Genomic DNA, 27,289 nt, shown 5'->3' with positions numbered 1-27,289 from the left:
CGCCTACTTTATATGAGATTAATAACTTTGAACAAACTTATTGATGGGCATCACAGACTAACATCCCCACATTATTATTATTAATATTAATATTAATATTAATAAAGAATTATCTGCAGAAGTTGCGACTGAAGCTTCCTCTTGAATACATTATTTTCTATATGTCAGGATAAATACATTTAAATACATATAGTTCAGACATGTATCTCCCGCTGCTGTGGCTGATAAATACTATTTTAATGCCACACCATGAACTAGTGCTGCCACCTAGCGGTCCCTATGTTGACCGGCTCAGTTACTATCACAATGCGGAGTTTACCTATTCACTCATAGCTGTCCAGCTGTGTCCCCCCTCTAATCCAGTACTGATAGCTGTAAGATAGCCATCAGGAATTTTTGGGATCTTTGAGGCAAAACGCTTTTCTGTCCTGCTCCAGTATTTTTCTCTGGCGGTTAAATCCTGTAATTTTGTAGTCACATTCCCATAAAGTTGACATATTTCTAAGAGAAGGACATTAGCAAGTTTAGATTTAAAGCAGAGATATCCTGACTTCTGGTATGGCTCAAGCTTCAGAATAGGTGGTACACCTATCGTACACTTCCCATCATGCTGGAATGTCCACATTGTTTCCCTTAGAAGGCCAAAGCTGAAGCTTGATGGTGGGTCATGGGCCAAAACAAAACACCTATTGTATTGGATTGTTTTCTTGAGATGCAAAATGGTTCAATCCCAGTTCTCTTCGAGGGTAACTCCACCAGTTTTACACATTAAATTGCATTTGCAGGTTTTGTGGAGTACTACTGCATATCAGTTACACTGACTCTAGTGATGTCGCTCAGTGGTGAAGTTGCAATGTGGGTAATGTAGGCGCCAGGTTTTGAAAAGAAGAATGTCTGGAATATTAAAGGTGATATCTCTGTTCTGCTGTATCGACTTTTGTTTTTAAACTGTCCATAATGAGTCCAACAGTGTTGTCCAGTGCTAGACCAGTTGACTGCATTTAAAAACCTGGTGGAACTGATGGAGTTATCTGTAATATAATTCATTCTTGGTGTCTTTGAGACAAAATGTTTTCTTGTGCTGGACCAGTATGTTGGGGGTACCCTTGTATTTTTCTTATACCCTGTGTACACATGTAGGATATTCCTAAAATGTTTAGGAATACTCCCTGCTTGGCCATGTTTTAATGGGTGCAGGGGTTCGATATTCAGGGGCAAACTGTTCCAACAATTTCTCTTCTCGAGAACATTTCAGGGAAATGCCTGTATAGCTGTAGTGTGAACAGAAGCAGCAACATTGCAGGGAAAAGCACCTCCTCCCGACCAAGTGTTTCCAGCATCTCAGGTACCATTATCACTTCCTCTACCCCTCCCGCTCCTCCTGGCTTGCCAGCCCCTGTTGCCCCATCTATTCCAGAATTACCATTGATGTGAACATGAACAAGTAGGAAATGTTCCTTAATGTAGCTTCATGTGTGGGTGCCTGTAAGGTTATCCCAGCGATTTACAGGGGACCCTCCCCATAAAGCTGAGACATTTCCAAGAGATGAATAAAAACAAAAATTCAGAGCAGAAATATCTTGGCTCTCTTCACAGGCTGGGGTTGTTAGTCATGACGTGTAAACTGATCTTTAAGTGTAAATCATCGTGGTGCCCGTTTTAACTGTGGAAAAATCTAAAGCTCTGAATGTGCGTCACTCCAACTCTCCACAAAACTCAGAGATTCAGCTAAGCATGGTGTTGCTCATCTGATGAGTAGGCCCACTCCTCCTACTCAAGTGGCAGGAAACACTGACAAATAGTAACTAAAATAGCCCCTGACTGTAAATGAGCATCGTTGGAGAATGTAGTTAGTCATTAATCAAATAAGAAAGATACTCAACTATTAGAATTATCATCGATCTCAGTGTTCATGTTCTTAAACTCACAGCCTGTAGAGCTGTACATCAGTATGACATTACAATTTAAAGGAGCAGGGCCAGGCATTTTCTGCTTATTTGCCTAAAAAGGAGAGTAAGTTGAGAAAAAGTCAATCCAGGGCAAAAACCTATTGGTACATTTCAAGGCAGAAATTCAATGGTACTTTGCATTTAAAGTAAACAGAAGAAATCATCAGTTGACATTTTTTAAACAGGAAAAAGTAATTTATTTCAATATACATCGCATTTAAAACTATATAACATTATTTGTTTGTCGAATATCTCACACAGCTCTTATCATGGAAATGTCCTGGAATTTTTACAAAATAAGACGAAGCTCTGAAACAATAATAGAATATCCCACCCTTTCATTACTGCATGATTCCATGTATTTTACATAAAAGTAATTATAGCTTCTTACATTTTTGTTCTTTATAAAAGAAAAAAACATACCTTTTCAAAGTGATTTTATATGTTCTTTGATGAAAATAGGATTGATCCAACAGTAGGTGAGTGATTTTGATTATGTAATGCCTGAGAAACTGCTTTACGTCAGAGCAGAATGAACATCGATGTCGTTCAAAGGTCCATTTATGTAGATCGGCAACTTCAAACCATTCAGATGTACAAACTGTAATACATGATGAGCATGGAAGATACTTTGTATGCTGTCATTTGCAATGGAAGCAGATTCAAGAGCAGAAAGGAAGTCAGTCTGGGAACAAAATATCTGTTCCTGTCCATGTACCGCCACAACCAAAGATGGAAATAATTTAGTGTAAACCCCAATATAACATCTCTCTTAAGAAATGGCATACAACTACAATCTAAATAGCAAAGGGTTGGTTCTAAAATGTGCAGGACCATTGCAGTTAGTAGTCCCAATATTGCACTATATCGAGTGTGAGGAAGAGAAATCAGTGGACAATAACTGGCCTGTAGTGTGTAGGCCAGCACCTGAGAAGGCCTCTGGTTCAGAACAAACTATTCACAATGTGGTGAAGAGAGCACTGAGTGAAGAGAGGTCAACTCTCCACTAGGGGGCCTTCAAAGACCTGACAGTGATGACTAAGGAATCCCTTTTATCCATCTCAGTGTGCAGCGGAGTCCCCAGAGAAAACTAAACATGCTGTGGTGCAACTGTAAAAGCAAGGGGCACAGCCCATTGCCATCGAGAGGTGATCTGTCAAACTTGTCCAAACCTTTCCCCTTTCACAAAGTGATACACAATTACACATTCATTGCCATTAAAAGCATAAAGGAATCTCAATATAAAAGCTGTTGTTTTCATTTTTGCTTTACTGGGACTGGTGGCCAGGTGGAGATAACCTTTCCAGTTCCCATATAAATAGCAACTGTTTAATGAAGACATTGTAGTGTAGCTATTACCAGAATTATCCTTATGTACATGGTTATCATGACTTACATTCTTTTGAGTAATCCGAGTCCCGTGGGAGCTCTGGCACAAATGTAGGAAGCTCGCTAAAGCATAAGAAAATATGTCACAAGTCCTTTCATTTACACCTAAAGCAACAAAACAAAGAAGGTGGCCTGTAATGAGTTTGTGCTGCAAACTGCTACAGAGGACTGTTGCACAATGCCAGTTCAAAATCTGTTATTGCCTGTTTATCCCCTCTCCCTTTTGCACCTCTTTAGTCAGACAGGCATTTGTGAATCATTTGTGTTGGCTGGGCACTGAAATCAAAGCTTTTGGTTCCCAGTGACGCACAAGTCTCTCTGAAGCAAACGAAACAGGTCATGTCATCACTCGTGGCTGCATGTCTCCTCTCTCTGCTCATGTCATCTCTAATGGCCTTACTCTGAGGCCTTGCTCAGCAGGTACAATGACAACCATTTAGTTTAACCACAGCAGTGTGACATTTGCTTTGTACACAGCCGTGAATCTGTCTGTTGCATATGCTCTTGCTGTGCTGTGCTGTGCTGTGCTATCAGTGATGATCTGGGGTCAGATGCCGGCCTTGTCGCTGTAGAACGGCGTGACATGAAACATGTAGCAGTGAGTGCAAACCCTGACGGGCTTCACCTGGCCGTATCGGGGCAAAGGAGCAGAATGGGAGGAGCAGCGAGAGCAGAAGATCTGAAATGACACAGTGATGTATTAGTTACTATCTAATTGATGACAGCACACAAAGTATGAGTCATCAGCTTGATCAAGTGCACATTAAACTGGGAATTCTGCCACCTGAATCAATCTTACCTTTCCACAGCTTCTACAGTGATGCTTCCTGCGGATGACAGTGAAGGGAGCCTTACAGGCAATGCAGGAATTACAGGCTTCATCGGGCACCCAGTCTGGAGGGTCTACACAGCAATTAGGGACAGTTAAAACAAAGCATGCCTGTCACCAGTCATCAGTATGTCTGCTGTAGAGAAAACAAGGAAAAGGCTGATATTTCAACTAAACTGTGTGGCTCTGTTTGTGGATTTACTGACCTTCAAACTGGCCCTCCCGGGCCTTGGCTGCCAATTCTGATGAGGAAATGGTCTCCTGACAGAGAGCACAGTCCTCCAGCACTGCACTACGCAGAACAGGACCTGCTGGACACCACAGAGGAAGAAAGTAAAACTGATGTAATGTACAAGTGATGTTTTTTTGGATAAATACAGGTGCACCGCCATAAATTAGAATATCGTGGAAAAGTTAATTTATTTCAGTAATTCAATTTAAAAAGGGAAACTCGTATATATATTGTGGATTAATAACACACAAAGTGAAATATGTCAAGCCTTTATTTGTTTTATGGCTTACAGCTCATGAAAACCCAAAAGTTTGCTGGCCAATCAAGCACAGTAATCCCATGGTCATTAAACCAGGTATTGGTACTTTTGGCAGTGTGGGCAGGTGCCAAGTCCTGCTGGAAAACGAAATCAGCATCTCCATAAAGCTTGTCAGCAGAAGGAAGCATTAAGTGCTCTAAAATTTCCTGGTAGACAGCTGCGTTGACTTTGGACTTGATAAAACACAGTGGACCAACAACCAGAAGATGACATGGCTCCCCAAATCATCACTGACTGTGGAAACTTCACACTGGACTTCAAGCAACGTGGATTCTGGACTTCAAGCAACGTGGACTCTTCCTCCAGACTCTGGGACCTTAATTTCCAAATGAAATGCAAAATTTACTTTCATCTGAAAAGAGGACTTTGGACCACTGAGTGACAGACCAGTTCTTTTTCTCCTTAGCCCAGGTAAGACGCTTCTGACATTGTCTCTGGTTCAGGAGTGGCTTGACACGAGGAATGCGACAGTTGTAGCCCATGTCCTGGATGTCTGTGCGTGGTGGCTCTTGATGCACTGACTCCTGCCTCAGCCCACTCCTTGTGAAGCTCCCCCCAAATTTTTGAATGGCCTTTGCTTGACAATCCTCTCAAGGCTGCGGTTATCCTTGTTGCTTGTGCACCTTTTCCTACCACACTTTTTCCTTCCACTCAACTTTCTATGAATATGCTTGGATACACCACTCTGTGGACAGCCAGCTTCTTTAGCTATGACCTTTTGAGGCTGTCAAGTCAAGTCAGCGGTCTTCCCCATGATTGTGAAGCCTACTGAACCAGACTGAGAGACCATTTAAAGGCTCAGGAAACCTTTGCAGGTGTTTTGAGTTAATTAGCTGATTAGAGTGTGACACCTTGAGTCTACAATATTAAACTAGACTAGCTACGGCAGATGAGGAAGCATTACAGTCCTCAAAATATGATATGATAAAAGTATGAATGACTTTTTCAAATAGGTTGAAGGAGGGGCCTTTGCAAAGCCTTTATTTAAAAAAAACAACAAAAAAAAACAAAGACAGGCCGGTCAGCAGAAACAACAGTGACACATCTCCTTTCAAGTTGAAATGGTGAACTTAATTAACAGTTGTTTATTTACACATCCAGCAGTTATGTAATATAAAGTGTTTCCAATATTCACACCCCCAACAGCTCTGTTTTTTACAATCTCCTGAGGGAAACACCTGGCTCTTTAGCTGCTAGATGCTTCACTACGTTAACCAGCTAGTGCCCAGCTGTAACTCTTGACTGTTTGCTGCTGAGCAGGTCGTGTACAGTGGATTTTAAGAGCTTTTCTTGCTGCTGCCTGCTGCAGCTGAAAATGACACCATAAAAAGTAATAAGAGTGAATCAAAACAGTAAAGTTAACAGACAGCTAAACAATGAACTGAAACTCATTACAAGATTTCATAAGGCCAAGGGGAGCTGCAGAGTCAGGTGATAAATCTTTAAGGGTCATCACTGGTTCACATTGTCAACTGATACATTGCTATGACAAAAGTATCCATTATAGCCGCTGTAACAACAACAATCATCATAAGTTTACAGACAAATATCAAATCTTTACAAGCACATTTAATATGTTGAGCAATAGGGCCAATGAAAACTTTTGTGATAGCCACTTTTTAGTCACAGAAGGACATTGGACTGAAACATATCGAGACTTGTATATCCAAGACTTGTTCTTTACCTTTCTTTTGCTTGTCGTTGTCATCCTGCTCACACTTGGTTGCCATGACTTCAAACAGAGTCTTGAGGATGCTGCGAAGGTCGCTGGCATAGTTGGTCTGCAGCTGATCAGCAACACCTGCATCATGCCAGAACACATAATGGATATCAGCGTGAGGGAAACAAAGAGATGGGGGAGGGCGACGAACAGAGTGAGAGCTTTTACCTGATATGCAAACAAAGAGGCGGTGGATGAGGTCGCTGCTGCTGTGGAAGCGCGATCGGATCTTGTTCCTGGCAGCCATCTTGGCATCTTGCAAGGCCAGCTGGATCTCCTGATGGTCCAGGTCTTCTGACGTCCCCGAGCTGGGGGTCAGACTGCTGACAGGGCTGGACAGGGCGATGAGAGACAAGACAAGATTATTTTTCTGAGCTTTTCAAATACAATTTCCATAGTTAATCAATACTTTATCAATTGTAGATATTGATCTTTAAATGAACGATGATGAATAATAAATGAAAAAAAACAAACACTTGCTACATGTTTCTTCACTATTTTTTCCGCACATTATAAATTGCCAGTTTTTTGCTGTCATCATTTGATACACTGGACATCTTCACTCCAACATCTGTCTAATTAAATCTACAGTTTGAACCAGGAGGCAAATTACTGCTGTCACTTGTAGGCCATACGGGAAGGAGTGACTGACACTTCAATCAGTTGTTGAATGTGAACAAAGGACGGCATAAAGACTACAAAGCAATCTGTTCATCTATAATGCATGGACTTTTTAGTTAGTATCAAAGCATGGCCAGGAAAAAACAATCCTAAAACATATTACAGTGACACATTCTTTCATGAGTGATTGGTTACCTGGGAGTGTATGCACTGCTTGATAGACTACATGTGGTGACCGACACACTCTCACAGTCACTACCTGACACAGAGCTGAGGGGGGAGTTCTGAAAACTAAAAACAACCAAATGAATAGTAAAAAAAAGGAGGAATAAATGAAGCACAAACACAACAGTAAAAGAAACACACAGCTAGAATTAAGGCAACATAAGGTCAAATGCAAACAATGGATGAAAGCAACAAAATAATTCAAAATATATGATGAAATATGGTGAAATAAAACAGACATTTATGAAAGACTGTGTCGAGGTCATAAGTCCTCCAGAGAAAAAAGATCACTGTAACATAAATCAATAAGCTTGTAAAATGACTCATAGAAGTGACAGCACACCTGGAGCTCCTCCTGCTGTCCTCTTTGGTGTCCCTCTTTGAGTCTTTAGTTCCTGGTTTATCCTTATCTGTCTCCTTGTCCCCCTGTTGGCATCCACTAGCCTGCTGCCTCTTTTCACTCCCCAGCAGAGTGGGTCCATCCTCTACGCTGGAGCCGCAGTCCTGAGCCTGATTTCCTGGTCCTGGAGCCACCACCAGGCACTTCTCACAGAGCTGGAAGTTTGAATCCTCCTCCAGTATCTCTGCAGAGCAGCGGGAAGACGGGGGAGTCAACTGGGCGAGCTCACCCTTACTGCAAGGCTCGTGACCTCGTGGTGGTAGCCGGCAAGCAGAAGACTGGATGACAGTGCTGGGGGCAGCAGTCTTACAGTGTTTGTCCAATCCCAGGGCAAGGCCTAACCCAAGTCCGGTGCTCTCTGTGGTTATGGCATCCTCGTGGCCATCCTCACAGCTCCCGCAGCAGACGCAGGAGTTAAGCAGGCAGTGAGTGGCCACCAGGGGGCCGCAGGGCTCAATCTCAGAGGGAGCGGGCCGCGGCAGCAACAGCTTATCCACGGCCAGCTCTGTCAAGCTTGGAGAGCGAGGGTTGAAGATGACCGTGGCAGACAGCTTCATCCCACCCATACGGTGGGCGATAACCTCAGCTGTTTCAGACGCTGTCCCCTCCAAGCCCATCTCCCACCCATTGGTGTAAGGCAGAGGTTCGGAGCCAGGAGCAGAAGTGCAAGGAGGACGTTTTGCATTCAGACAGTGTGTGTTCTGGCTGCGCGGCTGTGGGCATGGCTGCTCAGACTGGGCCCCAGAGTACCAGCCGTTCCTGGTAGAGTCGGGCCGCAGTCCCGGCTTACGCTGCATGGAATGGGGAGACTGTGATGCTTTGGAAGGAGAGGCGACACAACTACTGGCCTCTCTTGAGATGCTGGTGATGCTGTCTCCTGCTGCATCCAGGTCGTCCATGAGGAAGACCCTGTCCTCCTCCTCTACATAGATGCCTGTCCTTCCTCGGCCCACCAGGAGCCTACGGGGAGAGGTCTCAGTGCTTGAAGCCCCACTGGAGACTCCTGTCCCTCCTCTGTGGTGTGCCGGGGACTGACCCTGGCTGGGAGGCGACAGCAGGGTGGACATCTCGTCTCCCACGCGGTACACCATCATGTTGAGCTGCTCCAGTTCCTCCTCATCGTACTGCATCGAGCAAGCCAACTCGGCCTCCTCTGCCTCCTCACACAGCAGGCCCTGCTCCTGCTCCTGCTCCTCCTCCCCCCTCTCAGTTTCTACCTCCTCCCAGCCCTTTTCCACTTCCTCCTCCTGGCTGGGACGGACAAACAGAGCCAGATGCTCCTGCTCCCCCTCACTCTCTCCCTTGGAGGTGTCATTAGCAGGGCTGCAGGATGAGTTATTTTCTTGGACGGGAGCTGATGAGCAGTTTGTGGCCAGCTCTGTGGACAACTCCCCGTCCTGAGAGATACACAAGTTCCTCTCTAGTGTAATCAACTCTTCATCAGTCAGGGTCTGCAGCAGGTCTCTGCAAAAGCATTGTTGTAACATATTAATAAAGATAAAAACAAAGATCATTAAAAAAAATGTAATAATTATATGATATATTCATAGACTGTACCTGATTTTCTTTAATAAAGTGCGAAAAGGCCGGAAGAGCTCAGACATGTCCTCTGATTTTTGGTCGAGGTTGAGAGGTCCCTCTGAATACACAACCAGCCCACTAACAAAACATGTTTAAAATTCTGTAAGAGGACAGGAGGGACTAGACAACAATCAGGTGGGCGGAAAAACGGAGAGGACAGGCATCACTTACCACACAATGGCTAGTCTGGGAATTGTAAACATCAGCGCAGGTTCATAGTCATCAATCATATCTTGTGTGAGATAGCCCAGCTTCAGGGCCCTGAGACAAAAGCAGAGAGGAAACAACCAATTAACCTATTTACAGTATTTATATTCTGGTGAATTCCAGATGAAGGCAGAAGGCCGTGTGCATTTCTCCACAGATTGAGCATTTTGATTCTTTTACAGTATTAATATAGCAACTAGACCCGGTTTATTACCAAAAGAGACATGCTAATCTTACGATACAATATGGGACCTTTAAAATTTTTGTTCCTCTGTAAACCCACCTCTCGACAGTCTCACAGAAGAGCACAATCACCTCCTGCTGTACATAGTATTCTTTGGGAGACTTCACAGGCACCATGGCTGACACATAACTGGCAAAGAAAGAAAGAGAAAGTGGAACGTAATGACAATCACAGCCTTGTTGAAAGTTTTTGGCAACTAAATCCTTGAGAGGATGATAAATGTGGATTAATTGTGTTGCGACAATTGCCAAATGTCTGGTCCTTAATTTACCTGAGCTCAAACTCAGCAAAAAGGCCGTCGAAATGTCGCAATGCGTCCTTCATGCGGTCCGTGTACAAGTTGAGGTCTCTCAGGGCCTGGTCTCTGGTGATGTTGCGTACTTCCTCCAGGCTACGTGTAAGATCCTTAGCAAGGGGTCTCATTGCTATACTTTCTATCTCCCTGTTCATGATGATGGAGCCAGCAGCCAAACACTGCACAGAAACAAGTATGTCATAAATTATTTTGCCTTGTACAGAAGATTAAACTGAGAAAATTATGTTTACAATGGCACGCTTCAGCGATTATGAATCACCACAGTTGTAAAAGTGAAATACAGTATTTTTCTGCATTTGTGTGGGGCCTGTGCCAGGTTGTTTTCTTTCAGACTGACGCAGGAGGGAATACACTACCTCAGCCCCAAACCACAGCTGCCCGGCCAAGTTGTCATGACGAATCTCCTCTGGGAACTTGACAGAGAAGTCTCTGTTGGCCCGGTCGTTGGGGATACATTCATCCATGATCTGATTGATGATGTTCAACACATTGTCCTGCAGATGAATACAAGAGTGACAGGAAACAGAATTGAACAAACAAGTTAGAGGAACAAACACGAGTGAGTACAAATCTGTTCCTGAAAAGCAATTTTCTCAGTGTTTACTCTGATTACCTAATGTTGGTTAATAATCCAAGCTTCACCTCTTTCAAGAACGCCACTGTATCGCAGCACTTAAAAACCATTGATTAGGAAGTGAATGAAAACAATTTGACAAGCACACAGGACCATTAAGGCCCTCGCAGCTACATTCTCCCTCAATAAAAACACTAAACTAAAGCTCATAATTCCAGCAGTGAAAATGCAGTGTCACACTCAGCAAGAGCTAATCAAGAGCTTATGTGCCGCTGGCATGTACAACAGCCATAACAATGACTTACAATGAGCCTTTCACTCAACCACAGCTGCACAGTGCACTGTAATCTTGTCAGGCACAGCACTGCGTCTTTCTCTGCTCGCCCCGAGGAGAAAGATTAAAAAGCTTTGAGAAGGAGAGCTTAGCCACCGATTCCTTTATGGCTGTGTGTGTGTGTCTTGGCCCAGTCTGAGCACCACCCCAATGTCTGTGAGCGTCTCCCAGTGGGTGGCACCGGTTATAACCATCACTACTGATGGGTTTAAAGTGTGACACCTGACACAGACTGGCTTCTATCCTTTTTTTCAGCTTATCTTTCACTCTTTACACCGTCTATCTCTGACCCTTTCTTTTCCTTTGTCCCTTGTGTGCGCCATCTAACTCAATCTTTGTCCATCTCAAACACACACACATATACTCGCCTGCCTGTTCCAGCAGGCCACACCGTAAGAACAGCCGTGCCAACATAATATGAGCAGCATGCCAGCAACCCCCACAGAGGCCCATGAATAAGAGCCGATAGCTGCAGTGGCAGGTTCAAGTGCAAAATTTTGGCTTGAGAGCACTTGGAGAGCACTTCTATTCTTGGGGCTGTGGTGTATCATGCTGCTTAATTCATTCTCCAAAAACCTGTGAGGGGGCACACCACTGAAAAGACCCCTGTCTGAACATACAAGTGCTGAGATTTTGCTGCTAAACATTTTCACTGCAACTTGTAGGGCGAGAAAACCAGAGACTGATTTGAGGTATGGATGCATCCTAACATGAGCTAATCATTCACAACTACTAGAATGTCTCATCTTGATCAATTTCAGGTGATAACCAAATTAATTTAAAAAGACTCTAATATGAAAGAAGAAGAAGAGCATCAGAACAATGAAAAGAGAAAGAAACTGAGAAGAGATACCAAAGAAAAGAGGTGACAGACTGGCAGAGGGAAGGATGGAGCGTAGGAAGACAGAACAGTCGGGGATCAAGTGATGACCTTATTAAGGGGTTCTTCCCTGTGTGCCGTGGCGGTGAGGGGAGGCTAAGGCACAACGGGCCAGATGACGACCTCCCCTCCACCACCTCCAGCTCTCCCAGCATGATGCAGCATGGCAGTCATCACTCATGCACACAGCAACATCTTCTAAGCTCCTCTCAGCCCCGAACAATAACCTGCACCTACATTTATACCTTAAGATTCTCAGGTTGTCTTCCATCAGCACTTTTTGCATTGAGTAAAATAAATAAGACCAATTTCTGACCTATTTTTGTAACACAGTTACCTCAATCATATCTACAGTTATGAAGTGCCTCTTACCAAAGAAGCTGCTCTTGTTACCATTTGCTAACAACCCAAATGACACACAAAGTCTAAACAAAGTCTGCTTTTCTCATCTTATCAGCAAACCTGCTTGATATCAGAACTCGGTCAAGTAATGTTTGTAAGGCCAGGTCATATCACCACTCCTTAATTCAGAAAGGGATGATAAGGTTGTTGTCTATTTTTAGCTTCCAGGCCAAACCAAGGTCCAATTAGGTGATCATGTGTATGAAAAGAAGTTAGAGTAAACATGAAAATTTGTGGCTCGGAGACAAACACAAGCTAGAGTTTAAATTGAAACGATAATACATAATAGTTTCAGATAAAGTAAACAAATCAAGGACTGTGGATTTTGTCCGCCATCACTTCCATTGAAAGTGCATTAGGAAGGGATCTGTTGATGGCCAGTATGGATAGGAGGAGCTTTACTCCACTTAAAGGCCTATTTTCATATAACATCTATAATGAATGAATGAGATATCAACAGTAATTCAAATAGACGTAGATGATGACTTTGTGCGTATCGGATTCTCCTTCCTGACCTGACAAGATCGGAACTGGTTGACTAGCAGGGTACATCTCTGAGGGTCCTTCCTGCCGTCGAGGCCGTCCAGCTCGGTGGCCACCTGATTCAATTCTTCATCAGCGTAGTAGAACTGGGCCAAGAGCTGAGGGTCTGTCCTCTGCACAGAAACACAAAGAGACACAAGGAGGTCATTTTCAATACGTGCACAGCTGTTTATGAGAAGCAATACAGATGATGCAATGCACAGAAACAACACAAAAACATTATAAATTAAAATGACTGTGATGATTAATTACTTGACTTGTAAATAGTCTACCCCTTTCTCGATGCTTGGTGTGACCAAGTTTTGATTCATTGACTGTGTTTTTCTTAACAGCTTATTTCACAATGTAGGTTGTGCTGCAGCTAGCAGCTGTTAATCTTTTAATCCGTAGAATAATAGATAAGTCAATTTGTCTATAATATGTTATAAAAATGGCGAAAAATGCCCATCACAATTTTTACTAAAATCCAAGGTGACGTCAAATGTCTTGTTTTGTTAAAAACAGTCAAAAAACGAAATACATTCATTCTGGTATCATAGAAGGGCATTCACTCTCTTAAACTTGACTTATTTGTTATATTTCCTCATCCTACACCAAAAGCCCAGCCCCTCCTTAAGATTATATGTAGCCTCAGCCAGAATATATACGTATTTTCTCATTTTGGGTTTCTTTCATCAGTCTTTCTAAAAAGTTGCAACATGATATTGTGGTTTTCTCACCATAGAAAATTGAATATATATTACTATTTTGGTTATTAAAGATGAGCACCTCAATATTTTAGAACAGAAAAATTATTATTTTGTTAGCTTTTTACCATATTCTGAGAGTCTTAGTCACAGACACACAGTCAGCGCTTCAAGAAAGCTGTAGCTGGCCGACGATACATTCTGCCAATATATGATTGCCAAAAATCAAGCAAGCCATCAAATTAAATATATCTCAAAATATCTTTGATTCACTGAACTTTATTCTGATCACAGCTAGAGCTGCAATCTTGAAGCTTCTTAAAGGGAAGGATTTGATGCTTTTCTTCAGTCATTGAGTTTTGTACTGTTGGTTCGACAAAGGAAGCAATTTTAAGGGGCCACTTTGGACTTTGGATCAATCGATAATGAAAATAATCATTAGTTGCAACCCTAATTATAGTAAAGTACTGCATTACAAAAATGTGTGTCTTTTACCAAGTGGTTCTTAAGCTGTGGCCACAAATATCACAGAGTTAACAGCTGTGAAAGCGTGTGACACAACCTTATATCTCAAAACAACCCAATATTTACAGAGGAGATGACTGAATATCAAAGCAAACAAGACTTTTATTTGACTCTAAACAGAGTACAGGCCAGGTCAAGCCAGGACAACTGGCTATAGGTCCCTCTTATCAGTCTTATGCCTTATTAAAGAGAGAAAAATGTGAATAAACCCCCCCGTGTCCAACCTGCTTGTTGATCTTGTAAGGTGCATCAATTACTCATTTCAGCTGCAACATTTAGCAACTGAAGTCATGCATAGAGGAAATCAGGCAACAATACAGAGCGAGTGCAAAACAATACACTCTTGATCTGCTCTGTTTTAACCATTAGGTCAACTAGACCTGTGTTCATTCAGTATACTAGTTTCCATGTGTTGCGCTTAGGGAAATTAACATGTATACTATTTAGAGCTCTGCATGAATGAAATACAGCTGCAGTCTCCAGAAAACCAGCTCAATGCTTGTGGGCAAGTCAACACATGAATTTCATATTATGTTCAGCAAGTCTCCCGGTTACGACACTGCACGACTACAGCACGTTGGTGTTAACAGGTAGAGTATTTAGCAGAGTTTCACCCCCACTCCCAACAGTGAATCTAAGTCTTTTAGTCACCTTCTGCTTCGGGGATCTAAACCCTAATCACCTGCAAATAAACCAAGAAACTGAGAAAGAAAGAGAGCAGTCAAGTCGAGGCAATACAGCACAAACATGAATGCTGCATAGTACAGCAACATACTGCCAGTCTGTAGGGACAAAAATAAAATCAGGTAAGTAGGCCATTTCATAGGCCAGTTTTACAACAGATTGCTCTCCCATTTGCCAAGATGATTTATGAGCAAACACAAGGCATGTTTGTACAAATTCACACTCCTGTGTAAACAATTTTTCAACAAGTGTCGGAAAGTAAATGATAAAAAATGGCATTAATTCTGACAAGAGGAGTTAACAGAGGTTAATATAGTGTGAAAGCTCCCCAGAAGAGTAGGTGTAATTAGAGAGCCTGGCCCTGGTAGAGGATTTATGTCATTATCTCCCACCATGCTCCCCTCAGTGTGAGGGAGGGCGACAGCACAGCGTAGAAAATCATTCCACTGCTGTCTGAGCACACAAGGTAGGGATGAGACACTGAAGCACCAAATCACAATTCATTCTTCGCATCGCTTACCCAAAATGAAATAACTAATTTTACAGGACAATCAAGATATCAATTTTTCAAATCACACAAACACTGTATGCACTCTTACACATGCACATACACATCCTGGGGAGTGCTCACGTTGATCGAAAGGTTAATGGTTTCGAAAATGGCGACCACATGCCGACGTGCATCATCACAAACCGCATGGACCCGGTGATGGCACAGGAGCTTAAAACGGACAGCATGACTGCGCAGACTGGAAGAAGGGAGGCGGTGAACAGGCACGTTTGGCTGCCACGCGTCGACTTGCCTGAAAGTGTTTGTCGTGAAGTCAAACTGAATACTGGTATTTACCGAAACCTCTCACAGGACCTTTTCCCTTAAGTTTGCAGTGCTTCCTGTTGCGTGATGCTCCCCCCGTGGGCCCTCGCTTCTCTCTCTGAATATGATACATGGCGCTGTTCCCTCACTCTCTCTCATTAATAATGAAACAAACAGCGAGGAGAAGACACAGAGATATAACCTACAGCTGGGGTACTTGTCGCATTATTACTGTGAGGGTGAAAAACATATTTTGAATGGTTAAAGGTTATTTGGATGACTGAGATATGTCCTAATCAATATGGGGAAGACTGTATTTTGATGACCTTTTATAGTCAAAGTAAAGACGGTTGCAAGACGGATCATTTGTAATTTCCGAAAAACAACTAGTATTGTCTTTTCATGTGTGTAAGTTAGAGCTGCAGTCAGGTGAGTTACAGAAAAGCAGCTCTGGATTAGAGCAGATTGGTATTTGTTTTCTTGGCCAAGTACACTTCAGGGGAGCAGATACTTGCCAACATGTGTCCCACAGAGCAAAATCAACAATATTCCTGCATATTTTGCCCATGTTTGTGAATTTTGTCTCTGCCATGTCATGTTTACTGAATAAATTGGAAAAGCGATGCAGAAAAGGCATCTAATCCCAACTCAAACAGGCAACTGAGTCTGTGTTACAGCAGGCAAATATAGAAAGTGTTTCACACTCTTCTCAAGTGTTCTCTCTTAACAAGGTCATATACATGCTCTATATATAAATAATCTGCGAAGAATGGGAATACACAGCCATGGTACTATAGCGAAATAAAACATAAATCAGCAGAAAGGAGTGTAAATAGTGTTATTCATCATTGCATTGGCGTTACTATAATAGAAATAAATTTAAGTGGGTTTCTCTGAATGTGTAAGCTTAATCCTAATCATCATTAGACACAAGGAAGCACGAAAAAACCCACTGCTAAATTAGGTCTGAACAGTGAGAAAGGCAATGATATCACCAGTCAGGAGTCAGACTTGACTGAAATTTACTCAACTGCACAACAATGAGAGAGTCTATGATACAAAATGTCATGATGACCAAACAGGAAACAGGAGTGGGAGACAGTGAAAGACCTTTTTCTAGCGCAGGCACAACACGATCTCTGAAGCATATAGGCCAACGCTTGCTGACGGAGGAAGAAAAGAAGTATTTGAGACAGACACTGTCCTATAGCCTCCTCCTGCTGCAGCATTCCTCACACAAGAGGGAACATTCCTGCAGCATTGCATCATGGGGGAAAAGTCAAAGGCAGGCAATGTTTGAGAAATGCTGATTTACTTTTAGATAGGCAGCGATGCCTGAACTGCTTGGTCTATATGATCGGTGTACTGTAATCATCATTTTGCGAGAAGATTAAGTCAGAACTGACAAGCAAAAATTTCATGTAATGTAGATGTTTACCATTTATGACACTAGTATGATAACCAGGGCAGGTTGCACCCGGTTCAACATCAGCCACTCAACCACTATCTCTACAAATACATTTATGGATAAATCAAACACAGTCATACCTACATTTACAGAGAATTAGCAGAAAAGTTTATTATATTTTTCAGCCTCCAAAATCAGTTATATTTGAGAGTCATGTTATGGTAGTAATGCTACAGTGACTTCCAGTTTACACAGTTGATTGTTTTTGATTGGACAACACTCCAAATGTTTCCTGGCAACCGATCTACACATTACAAAAGTCTTTACAAGCTAATCTACCTTTTTAAAAGCTGGCGCAATAAAATCCTGTGTCACGTCATAAGTCAAATGCTATTTGAATCTAATGTAATTCAGCACAGTTAACAGCTGTGATTAACAGGGCCACCTGTCATTGAGAGATGAGGCCATGCAAGTCATGAAATACAGACTAATCCTTTGTTTGAAATTCAAATCTAAAGCCTTCAATGGTAACATTTACCTTGTTACATGGACTATGAGTCAGTCATGATGTTGGACTCTGAAACGTAAAATAAAATGGGCTGTCTTTAGAAACAAGTGCCTGTTTTCATCTGCTTACATAACATAGGCTGGCACAGAGTGAAGCAGTGGCCTTGACATTTACTTTACACACACCTAGTAAATGTAAAAGTAAGGTTTTTTTAAAAATGTGGTCTTCAAATAACTTGCAGTTATTAAAAGTAAAATCATTCCTACTTCATAAACCTCCAGACTGAAATATTATATAGACATAAAAAATGTTTTAAAAAGGAAAAGACAAAAGAAAAAACTATTGATCAAATTAAGAAACAAGGGTATGAAAGTGTGTGAACATCTGGCGATCTGACTCCGGAACTTGCAAGTTGTGTCATCATCATCAATGACAGCTCTACCTTGCGTAAGTGAGGATATGATTCAGCAGATCCAGCTCTTGCCCCCTGCGGCGTGCCACTCTCCTGTTATACTCCTGCTGTCAGTCGTCCTGGCTGCCCTTTCTTTGAGATGACTCAAAAACTCTATCCGTGGCGGTCACAAACCCATCATTTCAGACTATTAGGCTCCCACGACTTCATCCAGAGTGACAATTACTGTTAAACCCCCTCAATCACATCATTTCACGATGACTCAGTGAAATTTCTGTCCCTTTTGTTTAACATTAAATCAATAACAGGCGATGGCGGTGTGACTCTTATTGAAACGTGTTACCGAAAGTCGCCCGCTGTTGTACGATTAACATCTTCTCAGCCAGCTTTCTCCTTGAGATGCTGATTCCGGGCTCCATTTCTATTCAGACTGTGCAGATGATGGAAGCCGTCAGGCTAATGCTTCATGAACGTCTATAGCATCGGTGCGTGCACACTGAGCCCACTTAAGGGACTTATGAGAAACCTTGCCTCTGCCCTCCATACTCTATTCCAGGCTCAATTTGCTGCCTTCTGGCTGCCTTCCAACAATCAGAAGCAAATATTGTAAGGGGGGAAACCAGTTCACTCTGCTTCATCCAGTCAGCTGGCAGACTGGCAAAAAAGCAGCCGGATACAGTTCATCACCTTATTTATTATTCAGGACTCAGCATAAAAGCCCTGGCGAGAGTGAGCCAATCGTTTTGGTAACAAACAAGGAAACTTCCTCGGACATTATTTATATTAAGTTTGGCAGAATAAAAAAGGATTATCTCTCTAAGAATACAGCCTTATACTGGAGTTGTGTCGAGTCATTCCTTTCATGTTCAGCTTGCATCAGGAGTTTCTCCTCACTTCTGTTGTTTTCTGCAACTACCAAGTTATTGATGATGAGCTTTCAAGCATAACTGTTTTACAGTCATTATGGTCGCATTTTAAGACAGATTTCCTATTAAATAAAGACTGCTGAGGGGTATTTCTGCAGCAACCAGCTGAAAGTTGGATCCACAGCCGACTTAACTCTCTGGTCATTGACACAATATTCAGAGTGGTCTGCCCATCTGGACTGATGGTATAATCTGTGAGCTTGTCTCCTCTCTGAGGGCTGTCCTAATCTGGCATTTGGACTAAGCAATGACCTGTGCATGTGCCTGGCACATGTTAAGCATGGCAGGCTGAGGTGACACAGGGGGGCACAGAGGATTTAGGTGGCTGTAAAGCCTGTCCAGGATCCCACTGACGGTAGTGTTGTGCCACGTGGGGACACCCCTCTTCACAGCAACCGCAGGGAGGTTCTTACGCAAGAAATAATCTGGTTATACAATCCAGAACTGGCTGGTAAACTGTTTTAGATTTACAAAATTAACGACATGAACAATGTTTTTCATGGAGTCCTGACGAGATGAGAAGATTGCTGGAGATGCATGACCCCTGTCTTTATATAAAAAGGACCAACAACAGAAAAAGTGTCATCCCTGTCATTAAAGGTGCTATATGTAAGAATTTTAGTTGAAAACATTTCAAAATTAACTTAAATTATCAACCGAATGCGAAGAAATAGCTTCAAGCTCCCAGTCCGGACTGCTAACTGCACAGCTAACCGAGGTAATTAGCTAACAGCAGCTACAGTTAGCAGCAGGTAGCGTTTACTCTAGTGATATGCTGCCTCGTAGTTGTTTATGTATGAATTTGATAGGCAATTTTTACATACGTCACCTCTAAGAGTTTCACTAAAACAAATGGAATTCTAAACAAACCCACCTATGTACTGTCATGATTCCTGACCCACATCCCCTCTTCACTGTTGAGACTGTGCATGACTCACAACCAGGCTAATTCTGCCCATATGCCGTTCATTGTTACAAACACTGACTGAGAGCTGTCAATGCCTGGGCTGTCCCACTGACAGCCGTGGACAGCAACAGCTTGTGTGTGTATGCAAACACATATCTTTGATTGCTGTCTGTGGAGATGTAATGCAAGCAAGTCATTAACTTGTGCAACTGCACCTTAATTGAAGATGATGAAGAAGAGGATGAAAAGGACACAGACACAATTTAATGATCATCCATTGAACACATACTGTTTTCCTCTAAAAAGCAAGCCATACTATCAATCTCTATCAAAAATCTTGTTTCAATTTGTCCATTCTTCAAGATTTCTAATCATCCCAATCCAATGATCCAGAAAAAACACGAGACTGCTAAAGAGCGGCATCGTCTCATCTTATCTCCTGTCAACTGTAACCAAAGCCAAAATCTAATCCCAAAAATACTCTCCTCCTCTCCTCCTTTCCCTCCCATTCTCCCCTGCCGCTGAGACAGAGCCCAGAGCAGGAGGGGTGGCATATCATATTCTGGCTCTTTCTTGAATAGTCAGTCATAATATAGACAAAGGGCACCTTGAATGCATGCTTTATGTTTTTATCGGTGAATCTGAGAGAAATCTAAAATCAGAGAGGGTACGAATTATTGCCGATAAGAAACGAGTGATTCTCTGTGGAACCTTTAAATCTCACTCTTCTTCCACAGCTACTTTCCTTCAATCATCGCTTCCCCACACCTCGGACAGTGGGCCCCTGATTCCCCAATCCTGCAATGAATTTAAAAAGGCCTTCAATCGCCTGGCCTGTCTCGATCTGCACTAGGGTCAGCTCTCTAAATCCCGGCAGCTGACATCAAATCAATCACCCCATGGCTGGTGGGTAAGCAGAATGGGACATCCACAAAGAACTCCTGAAACGAGGCTAAATATGAAGCAGCACCGGCCGCTGCTCAGCAGTTTGCTGTTCCCTCTTCCATCAACTTTGTGCCAACTGTGCCGAAACAACTCTGCAAGGATCTTAATTGTGTGTCTGCCTGCTCTTGGCTCTTCTTCTTGCATCTTAGCAGTATTCACAAACAAACCAGGGTAGTGATGAATGACAAATGAAGGGCAAACAAGAGACAAGAGATACATCACATAAACAACAGCAGAACCTACTACAGCCAAGCCTGTCATACTCTGTAGAAGTGGAGCAATCATTACTGAGGAAACCAACCACCATGATTCACCCATTGCTAAGAGCTGTGACATAATATACCCAAAAACAACGCTCTATTGAAAATATACTGTACATGATACGCATTCATCTTTAATTTTAGATTTTTGTTTCATGTTAACATATTAACTCTGTAGAAGTAGCTAAATGTTGACAACAAATAATTTCTAATTCATTTTAAAACTATCAAGTATAAACTACTTCAATTCAAGGCCGTAGTGATGGCTGTTTCTAACTTCCATACAATAGTAGTATAAAAGTCGATTCCCTTTTGATACCACAGCCAAAAGAAAAAAAGTCCTAGGCATACAAAATTAGATTTTTTCTTCTTATAAATTAACCACCTGCACAGAGAAAAAGTCACTGAAGACATATTTGTGATAATATTAATATCTGTGCAGCCTGCTTGAAAATCTGATTGTAGAGTTGCTGAAATTTGTCTTTTAAAAAAACCATTAATACAAAACATAATGACCCTGCCACCACGTTCCAACAGCTTTTAGTGAGTTTGTAATAAAGACATATATAGCTATTACTGCTGTTTTAATCATGTGTCATCCCCACCTCTTCATAGCTGAACACTTCCTTTCAAAATCAAATTCAACTGATGCATTTTAGGGCCCACACAGCTGGCAGAAGAAGACAGAGGGAAAACTGGCTCCTGGGTGGACGATTAGTAAAAATGTGTTGCTTTGTCGGAACCATCATCTGTCAACATGTCGTGTTTCCTCTCTGACAGTGTAGACAAACATCTCCAAAGCATCTTTTATGGGGGCTTGACAATGATTTATGACCACAGTAAATACTTACATCCCTCTTTGTGTTTCATTAACATGTGTGCAAAGGATTTCACACCATTGTTTCTTTATATAAAACAGATGATTTTATGAAATTTGACCTTAAACCATTGAATCCAAATAGGTTAAACTTTTCTTTAGAGTTGAAATGATTAGCCCATTTCCTACAGTCCTAGCTAGGACTGGAAATATTGTCTTAATTTATCTAATTACAGTTTTGATTTGCTTTACATTGTAAAGGCTTTGTTACTGTGTCATTTACCAGAGTATATTTCAGGTTTTTAGATATTATATTTTTAATGTTACCTGCTGTTTGAAATTTTACAAGCTACAAGCCAATATTGGTCCTATATTTTACTGTATACTAAAGATAAAGCTGTACAACAAACAAGTCACAAACAAATTAATTGAAATCTAAGAGCATGTACTGCATGTGGAGGTAGGGTTAGGGTTAGGTAGGGGGCAGAAGACAAGCTATTGGGGCAACATATTTACACTACACTAAATGAATAAATAAAGTGCACGGTTATCATAAAATGACTTAAGAAATGAATGGAATTTGGGAGATAATTAAAAAGGTTAAATTAGGAGATTACACCGAGAAACTACTTATAAACTTACAACTATTTTGGTCGAGATTTCTCACCGTGAATTATACTTTTCTAAAATTAAGATGTATTTATTCCTAGTTCTGTCACATGTTGGGTGACCTTATCAAAGCAATCTGGGCATTTGCATTACGTATGTTCGTACACTTGCAAACAGACTACATTGTTACATATCTGTTTGACATTTCGATAAGGAGGAGAGCAGCTCCCATCGCACTAAACTGTCCGGTGGGGTGGGGGGTGGGGGGACAAATTAGTAGCATCCTGTAGATGGAGGTGAGGGCACCTGGGCCTGGTGCGAGATGTGAGCCGTCACACTGACAGATGAGGCGGTGTGGAGCTGAAGGTCAGCTCCTGAATGCCTGATGGAATAACAACCAAGAGAGGAACACAGGCTACAGAGGAAGTGCACAGGTTTAGCCTCCTGACATCTCTCTCTCTCTCTCGCCGTCAGTCACTCTGCAAGTTCGCCGCTGATGAACGTGGGGGTGAGCGAGGAGACAGTGGCCATTTTGGCTGCTTGGAAAACCTGAGCCAGGACTCATCTATGTTTGGGACTGCGGGGATGTGTGATAAAGCAGATTTTTATGAATACTTCTCCCCTGATTTCACCCTCTCCGAAGCCTCTTTGCCTATAAAGCCTTTTCCTGCAGATGTACAAAGTTCAACAAATGAGCGGTCAGATAAAAGAAAACAAACTACTAAGAACAAGGCTAACTATTCACATAAAAAACAGCTAAACCAGTTTAAGGGCAAAGAGGAAATGTGAAAAAATCTCCCTTTACACAGAGAAATCTTCATGACCTTAGGTGAGTTAATCGTTACAGCCTTACAGACAAACCAGGACAAGCCATTCTTGTTGGCACTTTGATGACAAGCAAAAATGACAGGTACATTATGTCCCGCACAGAGCTGCACATGACTCTCAGACACACTGGGAAGGGATTGTGTAGCAGGGGCAAAAGGAAAGTCCTCCTCAGTAGGACTTATCGGGGGAGCTAAAGAGCAGCTCTAGAAATATCAATAGCTCTGCTTCAGTCATGGGAACATGCTGATTCAACACTTTTCTCTCTCCAGGAGAATGTAGTTCAATAATAAACTGGCTTACTGTTGATGCAAAATGACAACGCTGTGCTGTTTTTTAACTATAAATGCCAGAATATGTGGGTTGGGCACAGATTTTAATTACCACAGAAATATTTTCTCTCAGTGCAAAAAAAGGGAAACAACTTGCAAGCTTTAGTCGCAGCAGCATAAAGTGATGTGCACCCTCCTTTCTAACTGTTGTCTTTTCATGCTGATCGGCATAATTACAGAGGCTTTTAGTAATTTTCTCTTCACTCCTTTGAGCCAGAAAAGTGGTCATTAAAAGCCCACAGACCTATGTGTAATTCTGCTAATTCCTACCATGGCTGTGATTTGGCAGAAGAGGCACTGATGTAATAGCTCAGCACTTCGGAGTCAGTGGTCATTCATGAATGTGACAATACTCCGGTGAACCTCAACACTTAGGCCTAACCCCAACAATGGACTACTGAAATGCTGTGACAGCAAACATGGTTAAACAGAGAAAAGAGGAGTGACGCAGGTGCGTGTATGTGGTAAAGAGCAGGTGGATGATGTATAATCACAGACATTTTATTTGATCCCTGTCTGACTTTACTGTTGCAAAACCTCTAATTACTGTATTATTATTGTTTGATATGGAGACTCAGTTGTCTTCTATTACCAGATACACTGCCAATTAGAAATACATGTTGACAAAACTCAGTAGAGCAAAAAATAAGACTTTGTCTGCCAATAGATACAACGCCGCACCAGAGTCACCGACTTGTATAAGAGGCTGTCTGCTGTATATTTTCCTCAGCTTCTATCAATTTAAAAATCTGCTTTTGAGACTCATGATCTCCAGCAGCGACGATGCAAGGTCAACCTTTTATGTGCAGCTATTATGCCAATATACTGAAAGGACACGATGCATTAAACATGCTAAAATGTTATTCAGGCCTGTCTGGAGTTAGCTGTGCAGACTAGCGAAGAAAACTTTTCATTTTCAGCCTCCAGCCTCCAGAAGTCAAGATTTTTACTTGAGAAATAACAGTTAAAGAAATTCAGGTTAATTCCATAATGTTTTTATATAAATCCTCTGCAGTTGATAATAATAACCTTTTTGTACCCATCATCCTCCAGAAGAGGCCAGATTTGAATACTGTGTAGTACAAGTGGTTTACATCATTTTGCAAAGTGCTTTTCAATGGAATAGTTGCTCAGTCTTACGTGTAAATAGCAAACTTTCCAGAAGAGCATGTGAGTAATTGGGACAAGTTTATGAGCACATTAAGGCTGTAAACCCACGTTAAGTATTACAACATCTCAAGCTCTGGATTCTCTGAAAGTAGATTATGTAGGAGTATCTCAACCTGAGCACATTATCTATGATGGTTTATTGTTCTAGTGATACTCTCAGCAAATTTTGCCTCTGATTTATGCAATTTTGTCTGCGTGGAAGTCATCGTTAAAGTGACAAGAATTCCCTCCCTGGAGAAATATTCATATTTACATGAGTAAAAACCTGAAAAGTGCTGTCGTTGGCATATATTAAACTGTTCATTTAACAGGGCGACCAAGCCTTCAATACTCTCTCTGCTGTGTCAGGCATGTTTCCACAGTCTGGGCTTGATTTAAAGAGTCACAGCACATCCATTACAAGCTCACCACAAAGGTGATGATTCTGTCCTGTGCCTGAGCAGCAGCTGATGTGATGCGTTTTGCTCTGAACAGAGTTTAGGGCGACTTCTACAAGTAGCAAATGAAACGCTACAGAGCTGAAACATTTAGTCATTTAATTACACAACTAAGGTAAATAATTAACTATACTGATAATAAATTAGTCATTTATAAGGTTGTGACAATACATTTTCAGGGCACGATAACCAATTTTAAAAAAATCTATATTTATTAGTTTCACAACATATCATGTCCTGTCCATGAAACTTGATATAAACTTATTTTTTCACTTACACTAACATAGTAGAATTCAATACAGTAGATAAGCAAATGTAAGCGGCATGATAATCGTCCATTTAAATACAACAATATACCGTGAAAACGGCATATACATGCAATTCTAGTCATTTTATAAAACATTTAGAGAAATTTAATGAACTATTCTGATGATCAATGAGTCAATTAGTTTGTCAGTGAGGTTTTGCTGCTTTTCTTTGTCTCATGTTAGTCAGACTGAGCAAAAACTACATTTCACATTGGGCTTCAGCAAATTATCAATTTTTAAAACAGTTTCTGCCATTTTATACACCAAAATTAATTAATTAAAAAGTATTTGAGAAAATAAACAGTAGATTAACTGATACTGAAAGGACCTAAAATGCCACAGAGCTTTTTGTTTATTTTTCTATCAAAATCTATTTCACTTCTATATATTTCTTATTTTGTAAAATGATTATGACGTCACAATTATATTATTATTATTATTACTACTACTATTAATAAATCATCTTTATTATTATTTAATCATCAGTGTTGCTTTGTTGTTATCAGTAATCATGCTGTTATCATTAAGGCTTTACAAATAATTTGTTTCTGCCTATAATAAAAATAAATCACTTCAACAATACCTGACATTAATGACACTGTCAGCTGAAGGCAGCCAGTAAAACTCAGTGTACATTTCAGGTTTCAACATTGAAGCCCTGACGACCGATGGAAAACAAAAGCATCAACAACAACAAAGGGAGAGGAGCTGCTGCTGCTGCTGCTGCTGCTGGATACACTGTAACATCAGGAGCTAGCAGTTAGCAGATGTGTTCCAGCCAGTGTATGAAGTGATCAGGCTAGCGAGCCTCACTGATCGGCTGTCCTGCTAGCTATCTCCACAGCTATGCATAAAAAATGACTGACTGCAGCGCTGACACAGCGTGTGAATCCATGATAACTTACCTTGGGCTTATACAGCCACTTTCGAAAGCGGTTCATCGTTACCTCGCCACCTTCCTTTGTCACCAAGCCCTCCTCTACTCTCCTGTACCTGTGTGTCTGACACTGTCAGCGGTGGGCTGCTACAGCTAGCTAGCGCTGGGTCCAAATCGGAAAATGTACAAAACACAGCGCAGGGTAAGTTGTCCTGAACGTTACAACGCGGCTCTGGAAGCGCACAGAGGAGATATCCGAAAGCAGCGACTTATTTCCATCTTCACTGAATCCCGAAGGTTGGCTGCCCGTCTCGTCTCCCCCGCCCGGCCACTTTCCAAGTCCCGACGATACAGACAAGCGGAGCACCGACGGCTCTGCTGTTCTCTGCCCCTCTAACGTTACTTGATGACAGTCACGTTGACAACATCCACCTCCCACTTTCCCAGGAAATGGTGCCTTCACGTGCTGCTCCCAAATACCGTGCTTTTGATGGGGAATGTGAACAAAGCAGTAAGTATCTCTTAGTTTTTTCAAAGATGCCCCTTCAGGAACGTTTATAGAGACTTAACTCCGATAATTTTTCCTAAAAATGTTGAATTATCCACTTCAAAATCCATATCCCTCATAGAAAAATCTACATTCTGTGAAAATACTAATATTATATATATATATATATATATATATATATATATATATATATATATATATATATATATATATATATATATATATATATATATACATATATATATACTATATATATGTGACTACTGGACAATATGTCATTTACTTGACAATTTTAGTTGCTAGTTACTTTGTAGATTTCATATTGCATCAGAACCAAGGTAATGCCTTTTAAAATTAATTTATTTTTATAACATATCACAGCCAATATTCGGTTGACCCACAGCATATGTTGTACATATTGTACTGCTGGAAAACATGTCCATCTACAGTATTTGTGCGCTGAAGGTTTCAAGTTCCCGCATCAATCTTGTATATTAAGTTGTATATTGGAGCATAATTGGTATCCCAAGCTAGTTGTAATGTCACAAAAACATTAAATCAGATTA

At 41.5% G+C, this 27,289-nt stretch overlaps 1 protein-coding gene across 2 annotated transcripts; it reads right to left on the bottom strand.

The window, feature by feature from the left end:
• Window positions 1-2,122: 2,122 nt before the first annotated feature.
• zfyve28 (zinc finger, FYVE domain containing 28) lies at window positions 2,123-26,573 on the bottom strand. Of its 2 annotated transcripts, none has more exons than XM_073484161.1 (14): window positions 26,244-26,573; window positions 12,738-12,878; window positions 10,389-10,526; window positions 9,988-10,190; window positions 9,756-9,845; window positions 9,437-9,526; window positions 9,242-9,343; window positions 7,628-9,148; window positions 7,255-7,350; window positions 6,607-6,770; window positions 6,403-6,519; window positions 4,374-4,478; window positions 4,138-4,241; window positions 2,123-4,017 (listed from the first exon to the last, which is right to left on the bottom strand). In XM_073484161.1, the coding sequence occupies exons 1-14, from the start codon at window positions 26,277-26,279 to the stop codon at window positions 3,886-3,888; spliced, it is 3,039 nt and encodes a 1,012-aa protein (XP_073340262.1). In that variant the 5' UTR covers window positions 26,280-26,573; the 3' UTR covers window positions 2,123-3,885. The 2 variants fall into 2 exon arrangements, with proteins under 2 accessions (XP_073340262.1, XP_073340263.1); XM_073484162.1 differs by having other exon boundaries at window positions 4,374-4,475.
• Window positions 26,574-27,289: the final 716 nt, after the last annotated feature.

Source organism: Pagrus major, chromosome 16 (assembly GCF_040436345.1).
Source record: "Pagrus major chromosome 16, Pma_NU_1.0".
In the NCBI taxonomy this organism is placed as follows: Eukaryota; Metazoa; Chordata; class Actinopteri; order Spariformes; family Sparidae; genus Pagrus; species Pagrus major.
This window is presented reverse-complemented; position numbering and strand designations above follow the sequence as displayed.